Source organism: Epinephelus fuscoguttatus, linkage group LG1 (assembly GCF_011397635.1).
Source record: "Epinephelus fuscoguttatus linkage group LG1, E.fuscoguttatus.final_Chr_v1".
NCBI lineage: Eukaryota > Metazoa > Chordata > Actinopteri > Perciformes > Serranidae > Epinephelus > Epinephelus fuscoguttatus.
In genome coordinates, this window is record NC_064752.1 from 27,453,003 (window position 1) to 27,473,200 (window position 20,198).

At 40.5% G+C, this 20,198-nt stretch overlaps 1 protein-coding gene across 1 annotated transcript in view; it reads right to left on the bottom strand.

The window, feature by feature from the left end:
• Positions 1 to 1,776: 1,776 nt before the first annotated feature.
• The window catches only part of grm2a (glutamate receptor, metabotropic 2a), a 42,203-nt gene continuing 23,781 nt past the window's right edge, over positions 1,777 to 20,198 (bottom strand). The window contains exons 3-6 of the mRNA XM_049589285.1: positions 10,985 to 11,822; positions 8,200 to 9,263; positions 4,022 to 4,199; positions 1,777 to 2,161 (exon numbers count right to left, since the gene is read on the bottom strand). Coding sequence (XP_049445242.1) covers positions 2,088 to 2,161; positions 4,022 to 4,199; positions 8,200 to 9,263; positions 10,985 to 11,822 — 2,154 coding nt within the window. The 3' untranslated portion in view covers positions 1,777 to 2,087. The remainder of the gene's footprint in view (positions 2,162 to 4,021; positions 4,200 to 8,199; positions 9,264 to 10,984; positions 11,823 to 20,198) is intronic.

The window sequence follows — 20,198 nt, forward strand, 5'->3', positions numbered from 1 at the left end:
AGGAGAGGGGTAACAAAACTATAAGAGCTCTCTGAAGATGAGAGGAAATAATTGTGTCCTCCATTAATGCTATTAAAACATTACATCTTTAAGGAGCTTCACTCTTCATTTTTATATTCTATACTTAAGGAAAGAAGAAGAAAAAAATATTCAATGACCTCCCTATTTCCTCTTCTCCATCTCATGGTACAATTGTTGTTAATTCCAGTATAAAACTAAGCCCCCTATACCATACCTCTTCTCTAATAGTAAACTCAATGTGAAGGTTTTTTCTGCTAAATTCACAAAAACATCAGAGAAGACAACTCAGACGTGTGATTAATTACATAGCCTGGTGGTTTGTGTCTTACATTTGTGTTTGAGGTGCATGTTTAGCCATTACATTAAAATGTTGACTTAGTAAAAGTATTATAATAGACATGTTAGTCAATGGTATCATAGGTGGTGTTGTATGCAGAAATTTCCATTAAAGTATTTTGGGTTTCATCATTACATTGTGCTCTTTCTTATAGGAGTTCATTAGACACACCGTGGATTTGTTTGATGAGGATGACGTTCAATAAATGAGTTTACCAGGATGGCTGCCATCAGCTGTAATACACCCAGGTAATACTGTGACATCTTGTTGGTCAAAAACATTTCCTCAAGAAAACATCTTCCCATAATTATGTTTCTAGATATTTAGCATGATATGGTGGGGCTCTTTCTTTAACCTTGACGCACAAGTTGACACTCTTGTTCTTACAATCACAACAGGGAGTTGTTGCAGCACATGCTGTACCTGGTTTATATAACAACAGTAATTTGATGATGACCACTGAGCAGATCTAATAAAACAAGACAGTGCTCGTATTATCTGTCCATTTCCTCCATATGTAAATTTTCTATTTACAGCCAGCCCCAAGGCTGCCTACATGTTGCAAGATTATATCAAACAATTTGGACACAAGATGGCAGTGTTAAATCACAGATACTGCACCGGCCTATTTTCTGGAGCATCTGCCTCATATACACAGGAGTACTGACTGCTGTGTGTGTCCTCTGACAGCTTTGGTGGATTTTATCCCATATCAGCAGATGATGATATTTGTGCTGGTAATTTCCATGTAGAGACTGTTTGGTTTTGGCAGATGGTGTGGACTGAGGCTGATAAATATTAGACGGCTCAGATTTCAAACCCAAACTGAGTCATAAGTTTAAACATGGCATTGTTTTAAGGCTGTGGCTCAGGAGGTAGAGCAAGGTGTCCACTCATGACACAGTTGATGGTTTGATTCGTCTGTCCACATGTTGAAGTGTCCTTAAACATGCTATAAATCCCCAAACTGCTTCTGACGGCAGGGCCAACGCCTGGCATGGCAGCTCTGTCACCATCACTGTGTGAGTGGTGTGAATGGCGTAAAGTGAAGAGGTGTAAAGTGCTTTGTGCTTTAAGGTTGAAAAGCAGTGTACATGCACAGTTAATTAAGACTATTTTAGCTACTTAGCTGCTCGCAGCAGGAGGCAGGCGGCGTGTAACTGACAGGTAACAATGTAGTATGACAGCGTGTTTGTTAAATTTGTGAAGGTTACTACAACCACAAACTTTCTTACATTTTCCTCCCTGTTTACAGTGTCAAGCCAAGCAAATCAACATGTCAAAGTGTTTTTGTATATCATCCTCTAGAATACGCATCTCATGCTGATGTGCAAATAAGCAGTCAGACTGTCAGTCATTTTAGTATTAATAAAAAACACATTTTATTTACATAAATTACAAGAAAGCACAAACTGGTTCACCAAAATCTACATTAAAAACGTCTTGTATATATTACATTTAACAGATTTACTATAATTTACTCCATTGTTGCAAGTAGAATCTTCAATAAAAACAAGGGCTATATGCGACTTTATTGGCATCTCATTTCAAATCGCTACGAGTCAAAGAACAAAATAAAATAATCGGGACATTGTACTCACAGCACTTTGAGGACAACACAGTCAGGACGATCGTCTGTATGACCTCTTTAATATCTGCAACACCTGATTCAGGACTAGTGATTATATAACTCTGTTTACAATGTTTGGCAAAGGAACTCAGCTGATCTTCACAAGGACGATGTCGTGGAGTCCACCACCTCTCGTCCGTTACACACTGTTGGAACAACGTTGGAAGCTGACGCTGCAAAACAGTAAAAAAAAAAAAAAAAAGTTTTTTCAGATTACAGAAACAATACAGATATAGAATATAGCTATTTTATATAGGCTAATAAATATTATACTCCACATGGTCCTGCCAATCCTTTTCCACTGAGCTACTCTCCTGCTTACAGATGAATCAGCAGTATGATAATCAAGTATTGAAATATATAGAATGAAGTGAAGTCTGGTGATTTGTGGTTATGTGCGTATGTGTTGGCATCACAGCTTTAATTAATTATGCAAAAACAATAGTGGCTTAGAGTTGTGTCTCCTGATTTATAGAAATAGAAGAAATTATGGTTATTTTGTGTGTGTGGTGGAAATGTTTCAACTGTTTTTCTATGGAACAAAAGAGCACCGAACAAACTGTTCAACCGTTCATCTGAACTATGCATGATTTGTAAAACACAAAAAAGAAAAAAAACATAAAAAGAATCCAGCAGCCAGTGTTAGAGGTGTGACAAAAAGGTGGTCTTATATTAGGGATGCACCGATTTATCATTCAAACATCAGTATTGGCCTGCATTTGCCTTTTTTGACTGCCATTGACCTAGCTGCAAATACAATGACATTCACCGATCGCAGCAGCCAATGTTTATCTGTTGTGTTGCATTACATTTTGCACTGGCTAAATGTTGTACTGGTTATTTGGACTCAAACAACAGTAGGTAGCGCAGCATACAGAGAGGAAGCTACTAGCTGTGGCCAACTTGGCATGACGTAAGAGGAAAATGGGTACTGTGAGCACATGGGGTTTGTTTTCACGTTTGCTTTCAGTGAGCGTCTGTTCAGCTCTGCGTCTTACATCTTGGATGTTGAGACAAATAGACCAAACTGCAACAAGGCAGAGATACTTATCCTTGTATGCATGTGACCAAGAAGTAGGCTGTGAGATACCAGTGATTTGTTTTATGATCAGTGTTCAGAAGAGGAGGCCTGCTGAATGGGAATACTTTCCCTAAGAGGCAACTTCTGCTTTGTAAAGAGGCCCATGTTCCAGCTTACTGTAAGTTTGTGCTAAATGGAAAATGGAGCGACATCACTTTTCTTGTGCTGCTTTCAGACACCTTCTGCAAGTATTTAAACCTTTGAAGCCTGAGCACATTGGGGTGACTTCTTTCAAAAAATATGCCAGAAAGAAAGAAATTGCCAAAAAGGCAATAAGCAACTTGATAAGAAATGTCCCACACATTGCAAAAAAAAAAAAAAAATAGATTGACAAAATTATTTTAAAAAATAGGGAGAGAAAAAAGCAAGGGAAAATGTATATTTATGATTATTATTACAATTTAAAATTATGTTACAGAATTTATATTTAAGCTCTTTTTTTTCTTTTTTTTTTTTTTACTAATTTTCTTGTTTTTAATTTTCTCTTTTAACTAATTTCTTGCAAATTGTTTGGGTAATTTCTTCTTTGATTGCTCATTGTTTTCTTCCCATGTTTTTGACAGAAATCAAGACAGGTTTTTTTCAGGTTTCAAAGGGTTAATGCACATTTTTATACATGGCACTTTTCTAATTGCTTTTACATTTACAATTAAATACATTTAATTTATCTTCCCCAAAAAGAAAGTTTTTGTTGTGAGTGCTAAAAAATTCTTCTCATTTAGTAGCACGACAAAAAGGCTTTTGAAGCAGCTATTTTTCAAAAGCATCTTTTTCATGTGAAAGAAGATTATATCAAAGGTTGTTTCATTAATTAGTATAATTGAATTTGTGGTCATAGATAGTGTAACGAAGGGCTGATTGACTTCAAAAAAGTTCTGTTATTTCTTTTTATAATGAAGATTTAGTTGTTTCCCTGGCACCAGTGATGATGTTGTTGTATATCAGGTGGTACCTTGAGAGAAACTGGAGCCCGGGCCAGTGGTGACGCTGAAGCGGGTGGTGGCCACTCTGAGAGTGCTGACATTCTTCTGCGGCTGGAACAGGATGATGTGAACCTTGGGAGAGAAGAGGCAGCCCAACACCACCGACCCACTCAGACTGACAGAGATGCACATGGTGGTTGTCTGCACCTGGAGGAGGAAAGAGAGGTGAGAAATTCACAGATATGACTCAGTTTACTTTTATGTAACAGAAAAGTAAACTCACATTTCGAGATTGAAGTGTTGAGAGAACACCATCAGAAGTGCCAATCTTACTTTCACACCAGTGCCAGTATTAATGCTCATGTACAGCTAAAGTCCCAATGTAGTTATTTTAACTTCTGACATTTCTTTTGGCATTAAAAATGTTTATTCAGTGTCTGTGCTTCCACGGAGCGGATATGGCTCTGAGGGGAACATTCACAACAACCAGAAAGTGTTAAATTAAATCTAGTCGTGTGGAATCATACAAGCATTGGCATCGGGTTGAGAACTACTGTACAAGAATATTCACTTTAATAAGAAAGGGGCTCAGAAGTCAGAAGAGAAATGATTAAGACGTCTTTCATAATTCAGAATCCAAGCCAGGTGCAACAGAGGAGGAAGGAGGAAGCTATCAGCTGGGACTGCTAAAGAGAGGTGTTAAGCAATCTGCTTATGTGCTTGTCAATCAACTGCTTAACTCGCGCTCCCTTTTGCCCTCACCCTGCCCACATCTCGCTACGTGTCATCATCTCCTTCATTTCCAATCTCTGCGCAAATTTCTTCCTTTTTTTTTTTCTTATTGTTCTTCCTGGATAACAGGATACAGCCCGGCATCGTGTGGTGTGTGGCAGGTGCATCCCATCTTCACAAGGCACAGCAGGTGTCTGTTTTCACCCTGAATGTTAATGTTGGTATTAAAATAACCAAGTATTGCACTGTGACACACTGTTCTGCAACAGAGATAACAAACAAAGATAACACGATAAAAGCAAAAATACAGTGCCCATTAGATTAGGCTTTAAGTGACAGAAAGTCAGGTTACCGAGAATATCGTTTAATTATCTTCATCATATTTATGTTTCTTACTCTCTTACAATACAAAATAACTAAGTACTGAAGTAGTATTCAACAATTGATAATAGATTAACTGATCTATTTTACTGAATTATTTAATAATCATATATTTGATGTATATGTTTACAACATGGTGGTCTAGTGTACCATGTATGTATGAAACATTACTGAATTTATCTCTGTATCTTGAGATATATTGCATGTTGCCATGTGCAATGAATTCAACATTAAAATTCACCTCATGCCACCTCTGAAATACACACACTGACGCACTCAGGTCCTGGACTCAGATGTAAACTCACAAACATCTACCATCACCACTTTTTCTTTACTGTTTATCTGACCTGTATATTTGGACACAATATCGTGGAATAAAGGCGACAGAAGTGCCAGTTAACACTTAATAATCTCAGCAACACTGAGGCGCACAGAGGCTAAATGTCCTCTACTTAATTCAGAAATAGTTTTGAATAAAACCGGGGACAGGGCTGCACAGGAATGACCTGTTAAGTGGTTTTAATAATTCAGAAGATGCTGCTTTGGAAGAGCAGAGGACAAGGAATCTGCCTTTGCAGTAATATTTCTCCAGATGTCTTCTGTTCAAGTGTGGAGAACAGGATGTAGAGCATGGCTACTACTACGGCTTCTGCTTGTCTCGGTTCACTCTTGTTTTTGAAGGTATTATTTTATTTTTACGAATACAGCCCTGCTGCTTCAGATATAAATAATGTCTGCTGTTGTCAGGTAGCTTTATTCCTCCAGAGAACCTCACAGCGGAGATGAGATTCCTCCTTTTATTGGGCTTCGTGTTGTACGTTTATTGAATAGCTTTATTGGATGAGCCAGGCACAAGCCAGCCTTGGTAAGTCGACATGGATGTGGAAATGACAAAACCCACAAGTCTTTCACTGATAGAGACCAACGTGTGATATGTTGAGATTTCACAAGTGGAATGATGTTGTTAATGTGTAATTAGATATAACATATTGTTATATCTAATTACACATCTAAAGGTCCTGCACTTTGTACGCCCACCATCCATGCCAACCACCTCCTTGCACATCTTACATGCTGCATGAATGTAATGTTTCATTACCTTAAGAAAATGTTGTCTCTGAAATTGACTCAGGCTGTAATTACATTGCCACAATAATTTAAGTAAGAAAGCGGTTTACTTACATACGAAGAAAAATTATAGGAGATATGGTTGATTGGCATTTATTGTATTGTCTGTCATACCTGATCCCCACTGGTTTCATCAGCTGATCTAGATAGTGTACCGCTGTAATTGTATTTCCTCAACTAATACTACATTGCTAGATTTATTACTGTATTTCCTCTGAAGGCTGCTGTTCATTCTGTAGAGGCACTTCCTGGTTTAACTCCTTTGTTGAACACAATAAGAGATGATATTCACACTATAGTCAGTATGTGTGAGATTAATAGGCACCATACATACAGTACTAGTCTAGGAGCCGAACTGATTAAAAATGATTGAGGAAAGGTTGGTTTCCAGGCAGATCTTGAAAAGATCTGTTAATGTGACAGGCAGCGCGTGCTAAGATCACAGGCAATACGTTTCTGTCTTGTAAAGCACTGTGTGTTTAATCAGTTGTGTTTACTGCTGAGATGAGATGACCAGCACTGGCATATGAGGAGAGCCCTCTCCCTCAGGGCGTGTAGAACGTTTTTAATATTTCATATGATAATCAAATGTGTTATTCATGGCTCAGTGGTATTTTCTTTACTTTAACATTTCATGACAGACCACAATCAAAAATCTGTATTTGTTATTCAGCTGAAGATTTGCATCCGGCTGTGACAATTTGAGAAGTGGTGTAAAACTAGGAGAACACTTGTAATACCTCGCTGCCTGTGAAAAACTAGAGACACCGTGCCAAGTCGCTTGCTTCAGTAATTATTTATCGGTCAAAGGGGAGTGTTGCGTCCAACTGATGAGCCTATTCTGGCTGTGAATTGCTCGCATTGCCTGGAGGGCCTGGAGAAAGGGTTCCTCTGAGCCTCACTTGAGTCCCAGGACAGGGGGGCACAGCTGGGAATCAGCATCCCAGTCTTTCACACTCCATTCCACACAGCTACGCACAGGGACACACAGGGACTTTGAGTCCTCATGGTCTTGCCTGCCTCCTCCATGTTTCTGCCGAGGCAGCTGTGTCGGGGGATTCCTCTGTCTATTCCTACCTTCTGCCTCTCTCTCAGTGCACACTGTTCCCAGAGGAATAAAAGCCCATGACTCAGGCCACCCTTTTTCTCTGAAGTTCTATTCAGTATGTTCCTGTGTCTACCAATCATCAACCAATCAATCAGCACGCATGGCCAGAGACTAAACACTGTTTATCTTGCCAGTTTGCTTTGCTTTGCTGCACACATGCATATCTATCTATCTATCTATCTATCTAGGTTCAGTTGTGGAAATGCTGGGGATGAAGGTGTAAAATAACAAGATGTGGAGGAGCTCCTGTGCCTTCTCTCCATTTCACTTTTTAATTTTGACCAAACATCGACTGTTCTATGTGTCTTTTGTTCCTAGAATGCATCTTGTCAAAATGACTAAGATATTTGGCGGGCTGTTACATTTTTCCATGACTTGAGCAAGATTCATATTTTATAATTTACTCTTATTTCATTAATATTTAAATTTTAAAGGTAAAATAAGTTCCTTTCTTGGGGCACACCTGACAATATTTACTATGCTGCTAATTATGAAGAATTAAAGCAGTGAAGTAATAAAGAATATATATTCCTAACAGCCACGGGCGACACAGACGCGGCTGCCTGCTGAATCAATACTTGCTAACATTAGATGGTGATTTCATGCATATTAAATCCAAATTCACCCTCAGAAGAAGTCATTATCTGCTGGGATGTATTCTGCTCAGATTAGAAACCTAAAGCCATCTGAACAAAAAAAAAAAATGAATACAAATCACCACAACAGCATGTAGCCTATTTCATTTAGGATTTAGGAAAGAGTAAAGTAATATTTCATTGATATAAGAAACGTGTTTTGACTATTTGAAAGGACCACATGTGCGCACTCATGTAGCAGGTGTACTTTAACTTGACTCACCCGGTAGTCACTGGCAGTTACGTAGAAAATAGGCTGGAAAGCCAGCCAGATGATGCAGGTGGTGTACATGGTGAACCCGATGAACTTGGCCTCATTGAAGTTCTCGGGGCATTTGCGGGTCTTGAAGGCGTAGACCGTGCACAGGATAATGAGAATGCAGTTGTAGGTGAGAGACATGAGCATGCTGGAGTCCTTGCTGTTACACTTGAGGGTGACTATGTCTCTCCTTTCCGGGCTCACTTCCTTTCTCACCCCTGGGGCCTCGATCAGCAGCCAAACCACCACCACTACCAGCTGGCAGGAGATCAGTGCACCACAGATGGCAACCTGGGAGGCCGGGCTGATGAATCGAGGCCGCTGTGCTCCATCCTTCACCCCGCTAAAGATCCGAGCGATGCGATTGGTCTTGGTCAGAAGGGCTGAGTAGCACACTGCGAATGAGGTGCCTAAGCCTAGCCGGCGCAGAGTACAAACTGCCGTGGACGGTTTGGCAATGTAGATGAAGGTCATGCTATAACACATCAACACTCCCAGCAGAAGAATGTAGGAGAGCTCACGGCCACTGGCCTTCACCACGGGTGTCTCATTGTGTTTGAGGAAGAGGCCAATGACGAAGAGCGTACACATCATCCCTAGACAGGAAATGGTGACGGGTCCAATGGCCCAGGCATCTTCCCAGCGGATGTACTCCTCAGGCAGATCATAACAGCCTGTGAGGTTGGCCAGGGGCCACTGTCCAAAGCTGCAGTCAGCACAGGTGAACTCATCCTGCAAATACTGGTAGGGCTGACAGGGGATACAGATCCAGCAGCACACGTCTCCTGGCTGCATGCTCTTCACCTCGTTCTTCCTGCAGGGGTCACTACACTGAGAGGTTGGCGCAACGTGGCCAGCCCAGGGGATCAGACTGGTGTTCAGGGTCAGGCTCTGAGCCCAGTAGCCGACCTTACGGTAGACATAGCGTCCACCTTCTTTGTGGTAGTGGAAAATGTTGTACCGGCCAAGGCTGTCCCCGAAGGCATCAAAGCGGACTACATTCTCCGTGTCTGGTGGACGAAATGGTGCTGAAGGTGAAAAGAAAAAAAGAGGGTGTTATAAAATAACAAGTATAAGGGGGTCATTGTATTGCAAGCACAATATAAAAACTGTGAGACAAGACTGTGGATTTTATACCATGGACTTCTATCTTATATAATATAAGATGAATCTATAAGATAGGTGACAGTGTCTGAGCGGACATTTTATTTGTCTCACAGAGAGTGAACAGTGACTGTGATGGGACACAGGTGCAAATCGTCAATTTACGTGATGGAAGCCACAGTTTGAGTCTGTTCACTCTGATGGAAAGTTCTTGGAATGAACAATGCAATGGAAATTCCAGACAGATGGCACATTATGTAAAATAATGTCCAATTTTTCATGTGAAATCAAGGCTGAAATTAACCATCATACTCTCCAAATCACCTGTCATTATCCAATTTAAATTGACTTTGATAGAAGTAGCAGTGCAAGGTCTCTGCACACCTGGTCAGAAAACAGTTTACTGAGGGCTGCAACTACCTTTTTTCTTCACTGCCGATTCATCTGCTCATTATTTTCTCAATTAATTGATTAAATATTTTGTACATTACATTTTGGAAAAAAGTGAAAAGTGCCCATGATAATTCCCCACAGCCCAGAGTGACTTATTCAAATTGACTGTAATATGTGGAAAAGAAAAATATCAAATTCTCACTTTTGAGAAGCTAGATTTTTGCCATTTTTGGTTTAAAGTGATAGGAATGTCAAATCAATGATAAAGATAGTGCATTAACCCATTTTTATCAACTAATTAAGTAATTAACATTTTCTTTCAGCTCTAATTCTATCTCCATCATTTAATTATAAAATGGAATATTATTCTAAGTGTGAATACTGTGTTAAACAGCCACAACTTCCTTATTATGCAGCTCTTAAATTACATTTAAATCTATTATATCTAATGATTCTAAAATGTGTAGTTAGCGGTCCACCTGTTTCTGTGTGCTTTGTCCTCAGGGCATTGCAATGCCAGCAGGGACCGACTAATTTTAGGCCTCTAATCCAATTTCAAGTCTCTGGATGGTAAAAATCCTTTGGGTATTTTTTTCCCCCGCACATTGTGAAGAGCAGAAAAGCACATCTGTATAAGAGCATTCAGGTCCACCTCTATTTCCCATCATGAAAGTGTCACTATTTCCATAAATCAAATGCTCTCACTTTCATTTTGGAAAGTGAGAGGCTCGTGGGGTCTGTCACTTGTGATGTGTGGATGTGTTGACGCAAATGCTGTGACACGTCTTGTGTCGCAGCTTTGTGGAGACAAGCAGAAAGCAAGTAATATTTGCAAGATCAGTATCTGCAGTGTTAAAATTGAAGAACCCTCTTTCTCTCAGTCAAGTCAAGATGCATGAAAAAAAGGAGCCCGCAAGCACAGGGGGGAGGGAGGGAATAGTTTCATCTTCGCAAATTGAATCATTACGGAGCTTATCTGCAGCTACAGTGTACAAACATGTAGAATTACTCTTGCGTTAATTCAACATTTTATATGAATTGGTACAATGAATCTAAATTGATATAACCTAATTTGGCAGCATACAGTGCATGCAGAGTGCACTTGGGGAAATTAAATGATTTTATATTGAGGCTCGCATGGAGTTTTATACAGATGACAGAATAATGAGAAAAGGAAGGCTGTTTTACATCATGAAAATTCATATCTGTGAAACATCTCTGTAGTAATAGTAGTTTATGAGGTTTTACTCACCCTCAAACTTGACCTTGAGAATGTAGTCCCTGTAAAACTTCCTGCCGTTGCCAGGTTTTAGAGCTTCACACACTTTGGTGGAGTTGGGGCATAAGGCCTGCCTCATGTTGTGTAAGGCAGCAGCCATTGCATAGACAGCATTCACTACAAACATGATCTTGGATTCAGGCTGAAACGGAGTCTCTCGGAGTGAGTGCTTCCCACAGCCCAGGTCGTGGAGGCTGCACTGGAACTGATTTTCCCAAAACTCTCTGAACCAGGGATTCCTGGTGTTGTTGTATGGGTGCAGGGCAGTGAAGTAGTCATTAAACTGGGGGATCGGATAGGAAGCCAGTTCGATGGTGAACGCCCCATCTGCCACAGCCTCGCTGCCCCTCACCACACTCTCCTGCGCTCCCCAGCCATCACTGGCCACCCAGGTGAAGGTGACGTTCATGCGGTTTGCTGCGACTAGCAGCTCACGGGCGTCTTCACTGCGTGTGAACAGGATGACGACCTTTGCGTTGGACTTCTGCTGTAGAGAGCGGATCACATTCTCGTAACTCCAGCGGCTCATGGAGCGGCTCACCTTGGCTGAAGTGGCAATGCAGATCTGCCGGGCACGGGCCTCCTGCTGGAAGGCGTCAATGCCAGTCTCACCGTAGTCCCCTTCCGATGCCACCGTAGATACATACGTCCAGTTGAAGTAACGCAGGATCTCAGCCATGGCCTTGGCCTGGTAGAAGTCAGGGGGCACAGTGCGGGCAAAGTAGTCATAGCGGGTCTTGTCGCTGAGCTTGGCACTGGTGGAAGCATAGCTGATCTGAGGGATTTGGAAGAGCCGCAGCAGGTTGGCCACCTGGAATAAGCAAAAGACACCAGAGGGATTATGTTTGTTACTTGAATCAGTCTTCACACAATATCAATAAACCTTCATTAAGGGCACTTTAAGTACTAACATACATATTATTATGACATATTAGTTGGAAAGCTGGTAATTAACTTATAACACTTAACAGAAAAACATACACCTGCCAACTGTGGGAATTTTTTAATTGCTTATCATTAAATAAATAAATAAAATAGGCTACACAGCGTGTTTTTCCCCCACAGATGCAATTAGTCTCACCCCATTCAGTCTCTAATTTCTCCACTGGATCCCTGCTGGGTCTTTCACAATTTAACTCTCCTGCCGACTGAGTGGCGAAATCCTGCATTTAACAGTTTGCCTGTTTATCTCAACTTTTCTGATCTGTAATACTGTCAACAGTGTTAGCCAAAAAATATGTATGGAATGGCTGCAAGTGAAGCCAAAATGGGTAGAATCTACCATAAAACTAAATACATGCTCAAACTGTTCTTGTTCTGCTGTGGAGAGGAGAGAGAAGTAGATACAGAGACACAGAGAGGGGTTGAGGGCAGGGATTGGGAAGTGAAAGGGAGTCAGAGTATCAAAGAATCTTGAAACTTTGCATTTTCTGTGTAATAGGTTTTGTCAGTGGTGACACAGCTGTGCAGAAGCAGCTACTGACTAGCTTTTGCTTCAGGCACTTCTGTGGAAGCCCAAGGGGAGTCGGTCTGATCAGTCAAAAGGATGCCAACCTAAATCTGGTTGACTTTAATGCCGGCTCTCACACCAGCACACTCATGGCACAACATCTTGAATGCCAATGAATCATTCCTGAGAAACTCAGAGAGGAAACTCACATTCACATTCAAACGCATCCACTCTTAGTTTGATTTATTAGTCCTATAGCGTTACATTGTGGCTGTAAGGAAAGCAACTTGTTTCACGTTATGAATAGTTCAGAACAGTGGCTGAAATTTTACACTGGAAACTCATTTGCTCCAAAAGAATATGGGGCAATCTATCTTTCAGGACTATGGATTACTACAAATTGTGATGTTGTTGAAAAACAGTCTGTACGCAAACTTTTCACAAGCAGCCTTTTCATTTGTTTTATGCCACAACCTTTCAAAGACCAATTTGCAAATGTGAAACAATTTGAAACCTCTCAGTTCATTTTTGATTTCCAAGAGGCATTGTCAACGGCCGTACTTAAACAGCTTTCTAAGTTGTTCTCAAAAATGCCACAGCTCTGCATCTCTTTACCAAGATAGGATATGCTAGCCGTCATGTCCTTGGCATAGGGGTGCATGAGCCAAAATGATGCCATCACATATTTTGCATTAAGCACAAAGGCTCCGTAAGTTGGCAGTTTTCATATCAAACCCGCCCCATATTAGATAAACCATTGTGATTAGCCCGAAGTGGGCTGGTTCGGGTGGAAATAAGTCCAAAGCCGAGGAGATTTATCTGCCAGAGCAAATAACACATGAGCTTTCAAATTCATCTGGTTCCCAGGCAAAGCCCTGCCATCTTGGACATATCTTTACTGAATAAAAGTCTTCAAAATTGTCCAAAAGTTTCTATAAATTGCTGCATATTTGGCTACAATATTATTTGAATATTTGATTGAAAATGGAATTAAATAATGTTGGAATACTGCCAATCATCATGCTTTACATACTGTTCTGTGGGGTCACTAACAGATTAACAAGCTGTAATTGATATAATTAAGGAAAATTAGGACTTAAATACATTTTGGTGCAGGACAAAACAAACCCTTTTCTCTTAAGTAACTAAATTACAGTTAAAAGTTACACACACAGTAAAATCACATATTAGGTATGATGTGGTTCCTCCAGTAGCCAGTATGCAAACAGGTGTTTTGGTCACAAAAATTGCTTAATCACTTGATTTGAATGAGAAACAGTCTCAACAGCCAACATATTTGAAGTATAGACCAAATGCAGCAGTACAGATGAAGAGACAGGTCAAATCAAACAGGATAAACAGACACTTCATTGATTAGTCTGTATCCTCGATGAAAAAGAGGGCAGCACACTGAGACATCACAATACATCTAGTGCGATGTGCCTCAATGGATATTAATCATGGGATCTTTGTTATTCTGCGGGATCAGAGAGATGAATATTAAATGAGCCAATGGCAGTGATTTCCAGACCACTAGATTTATTGGAATTAATGAGAGAACGTTTCACAGAAAAACGAAACGCAACAGCACAATCAAGTGCGACTAGACTCGATTTTATTCTACCACCACCCAACCAATGTCATACAGAGGGAACGTTGTACAAAATTACCAGTCCAGCATTAGAGCTATTTCTGACTCATCGGTGGTGTGGCAACTGCAAAACGAAATGAAAATCTAGATTGTTGAAACACATGAGTGAGTATTTCATACCAGTTCAAAGGTTGCGTCCCTCTGAGATTTTAGATCAGCTGGAGAAACCCTGATTATGCAGACAGGCTAATAATCACATTTGTACATGAAATTGTCTCCCTCCTTAAAACGCCTTGACAGCCCTCCTCAACATGTGGTGAAACAGCTGGCAGCAGCAGTGTGCTCGCTCCCTTAGACAGGAATCAGAGTATGATCTAAAGTGGCAAGTGACACATAAACACTTTCTGATAAATCATTTTCACATCACTTGGTTCTATACCAAAAAGTGTAAGACCAACTCTGATAAATTCTCATGAGGCTTTTCTCCATAACTTCGCATACTTCTCATAACAAATGATGTTCAGTTTAATACTGAAGCCAGTCCATGTCTTGGATTCAGTTGTGTGAACTTAGAGTGAAATGAACTAGTCTTTACTTTCAACCACCACAAATAAAATCATGTAGCAATCTCAGAACCCATCTGTCTGACAACCATAACCATAACCTATTTTGGGAGATCCGGTGTAGCCGGCAGATAGCAGGGCCAAGATTTCTGATCCTTGTGTGCTAATCTCTACAAACTAATAACTGATTATGAATGCAGATACTACAAAAGCTAATAAAAAGCTATCACCAGACAATAGGCAATGCATTCCACCTCTCCACTCCACTATAAACAGAATTCTGTTTATAGAGATTAATCTCATAGCAGATCATTCAAAAACTCTCAGCTTTATGTCAGGTCCACATGAGGACTTCAACATGATGGTGCACCATGAGTGCTGTCCATGCATAAAAAAAGATCACCTGCTAATTGCAGACACTCTACTAGAAGAATAGATGAGAATATTGTGAATTTTTATTGACTGATTTTAAAGTCAAACACAGTAAGTGAACAACATTGCAGAGAGCTTTTCAAGCCTCCAGGCAATGTTTAATGTAACACTCAAAATAATTGATTTTCCATGAAGCATTCGTATAGTGTAGTATTCCTCAGTGGCAAGAAAAGAGAGGGTCTAGGGAATTTGTTACAGTTAACGTTGTCATTTCGAGAAGTTTTACAAGTTAAGTCCATCATCATCTTCATCATCACAAAATCAGTTGATGGTAAGCTTATCACATGCATTCCAAATATAACGTTTTACATGTGAGATCTGATCTGCTCCTTCACCATGTGTTCAGAAATAGTATGTTTGAGGGGCTCTGCCTAGATAGGAGAAAAGTATGTAAAGGCGCTGTATGTAAGAATGTGGCCAAAACGGTTACTGCACTCAAATTCAAAATACTGCCGCGAGTCGTGTCCGCCCCCCCTCCCCTACAGATTGGAGGTTGCCGGACAGCGGCACGCTGGAGACTGATTTGTTTGTCCACGGGCGGCTGCCGTGGCAGGGCTGCGTCGCCGCGTCCTTGATCTTTGGTTTTCCAGCTGACTGTTCGAGCAAGTCCGGCTTCTCTGCTGCTAACGCTGCTGCCGGGATACAGCTGAGGAGACTACTAACGCTACGTACTGGGACACTGCTAATGCTGCTTGCCGTGCTGCTGTAGCTCAGTCGTAACTTTAACTGATGCTGAGACTCTACTGACTGCGTGACTGGTAGACGGAGGTGGGTGGCGCAACAGGCCAAAACACAAATTCAAAACATAAATATGATTTGTGCACCGTAAAAAAAATGCAAATATTCTGGCTGTACTATTGTTGTCGGTGAGATCAGTATGTTATATGAACATTATTCCTTAGTCTTTGTGACATATTAGGAGGATTTTACGACTATTTGCTTTAGATTTCTTACATATAGCTCCTTTAAAGTAAACCCTTTAAATTGTTAATCAGATTTCACTTCCTGTATGAACAATAGTATTTTTGACAGACATGTAACCCTGATATATATGTAGCCAAAATCTATGCGAACTAATAAGTGGTATAGACCATTTAAAAGCCTGATTTATGTGGTTGAGGATGATTAGCTGTAGATGCTGACTGAGCTGTGAGAGGTTTTGAATAAGTTAACAACTTCATAAAATCGCTGTGATAGACATTTTTGTTCACTTTCAGGAGTGAGGACACATTCTGGTTGCTGGTGGTGTGTTTTAACACAAAGGCAAGTCGGAAAGGCTGAGAGGGCTCCTGTAGGGAAGATACAGGCTGTTCTGGTGGGATTTGAATCCAGGCCAGTAAAACTGCACGTGAGTCTAAAGCTGAAGGTCTTAACCATCTCTGAGCGTTAAGTCTTTCTAGACAAAGAAGGCACAGAACACATGTAGGTGCATTAACATATCAGCAGACGTACGTGTAAGGTTAGGGACGACTTAACATTAAACATTCAAAGCAGAAGGACTAGACAAAGAGAATTTCCTGGCATGATTGTGTTAATGTGATCATTTACTTGACACAGGTATAGAAATTTAAAAAAAAAAATCCATTTTACTGAAATTTGGCTATGCTCGCAGTAGTGAATGAGTAATTTTTCTGCAGGGTATTAAAGGAGCTGTATGCCAGTTGAGTAATCCACTTACATTTGGCTTATGGAGGTTATAACGCTCAGTGCCAGATGTGTCACCAATACAGTGGGCTCATTGGAAATCATTATATAGATGTTCACATGGTGTACAGGCTAAGCCAAGACCCTTTCACCTGCCAAAGCCTGTGACTGACACATTGTGAGTGCAGAGACCACTGGTAGATCAGGAGGCAGATATGGTGCACTATAGAGATATGGATTCCATGTTCTTCTTTTCCACCACTTATGATCATATGATCTCTGTCATTTTGACAGGCTTATTATTTTGCCATGCACCTTTACCCAGGGGCCTCCTGCTAACTAGCTACAACTGCACAAGACTCCTCATAGAAAAATCTCAACTGTGGTGGGTTCAAAGGAGCACAAAAGTCCTGGAGCTTAAGATACTAGAGGACAAGAGGAGCAGACAAGAGGAGCTTGAGGAATAAGTCGCATGACACCAGAAAAGCTGGGCCAAAAGAGAGAGAGATGTGCAGCACTTTAAGGGCATCTGTGAGAGAGTTTATATCCAGCAAACGTTGCTGTTCAGCAATTTACGCTTGGAGGGTGTTGTGTCTCCTCCCCTACAGATGCAGGTTGTAAAGAGGCTGTGAAAGTGTGTTTCTTGTTTCTCGCAAAACTCCTTCATTGCAACAGAACTGTCAAGTCAAATTGTATTGCTCAGGATCACAAATCACAAATTTGCTTTGGGGGGCTTTCAGCATACAGTACGACACCCTGTCCTTTACAGCCATGCTTTGGATAAAGAAAACCTGCCTCCAGAAAAACCTTTGATGGTGAAAAAAAAATAAAAATGGAAGAAACCTCAGCGAGAGCAACTGTTGAGGGATCTGTCTCCCAGGATGGACAGTCACATATAGACAGATCTGCATGTGCATCAGTGTCTCTGCTGTTGTACAGTAAATTAATGTAATTATGCATGTGTGTACAAAGGAAAGTAGAGGAAAACAGCCTTTAGTTACTTTAGTTAAATAGCTGATTTAGTAATTTTTGATAAGTTTAGTTATTTCAACTGCTGACAGTCGATATCTTACAATATAAGTTACTACAAAAGGCACTCAAAGTTAGTGTTAGTCATTACAAATTTATGTAAAAAGCTTTATTTCTCCTTCTTTTTAATGTTAACAGTACTAAAAAGAACCAAGAACCAGCCTTTTTCTTACCTTTCTCATTTTTATTAGGACAAAAGGAAGGAAAAGGGAAGCGTTAGAAATATAAAATTAAACATAAGGGCATTCTGAACACTGACTGACTCCCAACATCTCTGCAGCAATTGTTGCTTGCATGTGAAGCTGATCGAATATTTGATTCTTTCATAGGATTAAAATAAATGTATATATTAGCCACATGGTACGGCTTACAGTCGCCCACATTCAGCTATAGGGATCATCCTGCATCAGACAGCCCCCTTATTAAATTAAGAAAATTAAGAAGTGACCCAGTGTGGCTTTGCACTGTAAAGTCTGTTACTGAGAAGATTACTGTGAAAGTGGTTTCCTCTCAAGCAATGAGAGCACACAGGACCTGGTAGCTGCATTTGACACAGAGACACCGAGTAACAGGATGTTCTTTTCAGCTGTCGTATACTGTTTTTATAGAGATACCCCCAAGGCACCAGCCAACACCATGAGCCGGAATTATTCAGACTGCCCATGTGAAAATGTCAAAATACAGTTGTATAACACAACATAAAAGCTATTTATACATCCTTTAAACTTGATAAAATTCCAGAAATGTATATATCTCAAGGAAATTACCAGCATAGTGTTTTAGCTCATAGAAATGTGTAGCTTGTACCAATGCCGGAAGTGTAGGATAAGTCGATTAAAAATTAAACATAAATGCAGTTTCTTTCTTTAAGATACGCTTTGATGCTTTGGAGATGCGGCACATCACCATCACATTTCACGCGCCACACTTATTTGGCCTTTTCTTTGTCTGCTTAACATACTGTTGAATGAGTGCATCAGAGAGAAATGAAGAAGTAAGGAATGTGAGAAGAGGCACAGTTGGGGCGATAGTCAAATAACAGAGCCAGGGATATACAGGAGCACAGAAAATAAGAGAGTGAGAGAGTGTTCTGGTCCAGGAAATATCAGGCCTACTTTGTAGAGATGTCATGATTTTTTCTACACGAAAAGCCCATCTGCTCTTCCCAGAAGACTGTCTCAGTGTGCTTCTACAGCAATAACACTGTATTCCCAGAGCAGCAGTCCTTAGCTCCACTCAGTATCACACGTACACGGCCCACTGCAGCACCCTGAACCACACATGCAAACACATACATGAGGAGCGGGCATTCGTGCACATACAGTGCGTGCGTAGTGTATAGAATGCACTGGATAATTATTAGTTTATTTCTCATGATTTAGTTGCTTGGCAACAGCTTTAACAGGGTGGGAATATGAACTGATACCTAGAACAAGGATGTTTTTGATCAGGTCCTGCCCCCTCCTCCTGCCGGATAATATGAATCTCCTTTATGCTGCAGTAGTCTTTCAAAGTCCCCAGTGTCATGCAGCCATTCAGACTATACCACATGTTAGGCTATGGCTGCACTTCCATTCATTTACCATGGCAGTAACTCAGCTTTGGCATGCGACTGCTTCCACTCATTTCATTTCTTTCCTCTGTGACTCTCTGTGCATTATCACTTCTTTACAATCTCTGTCATACAAACATCACAGACACACTCAGTGCCATCCAGCAGGAAATGTATTAAAGTTTTAGGTCAACTAAAAAAGCCACAAACATGACAGACAAAACTGAGATTCAGCTGACTTTACCATGCTGTTATTCGTCTCTGACATCGTGAGTTTTTGCGATGGTCATGATATGTATTTCAGCTGCACAAATATAGGGTTCTGCCAAACCACTGAATAATCCAATCACATGTGAATTATTTACCATTTCAGGAGCACGTTCTTTACTTTTCCCCATGAATAATGCATTTTCCTTGCATGGCTTTACTGATACGTTTCAACATTATTGTTCTCTCCGGCATGAATTCTGTCATGTGTGTATCCATGTTAAAATCCTTTGTATGACTCATGTGTGCTCCAGAGATTGGCAGTGTCTACCTGCAGATGAAGACAATTCTATAAATAGGGTTGTTTGTGGGGGGATAAAAATGAGATTCTTGAGCTCGCTGAAAGCCCATAAATTTACCTTATTATTCCGCTCACACAGTTTAGTCTGCAAATGTCAAGCAAGTGTGTTCATATCAGAATCTATATCTTTAAATTCCAGCATGCATCCTTGCGAGCGTGTCTCCTCCTGTCTCATTTATCAGTAAAAATTACCACATCTCAGACAGTGTGCTAAAATATTCCAATTAATTCACAAATGTGCCATTACACAGGGAGAGTTTTCATCCAAATGCCCTGGAACAAGCCATGTTTCAATTCCAGATAGCAATTTTTGTGCCCCGCTCTAAAAGATCAGGTTGTTTTTCATTGTTTTCAAATT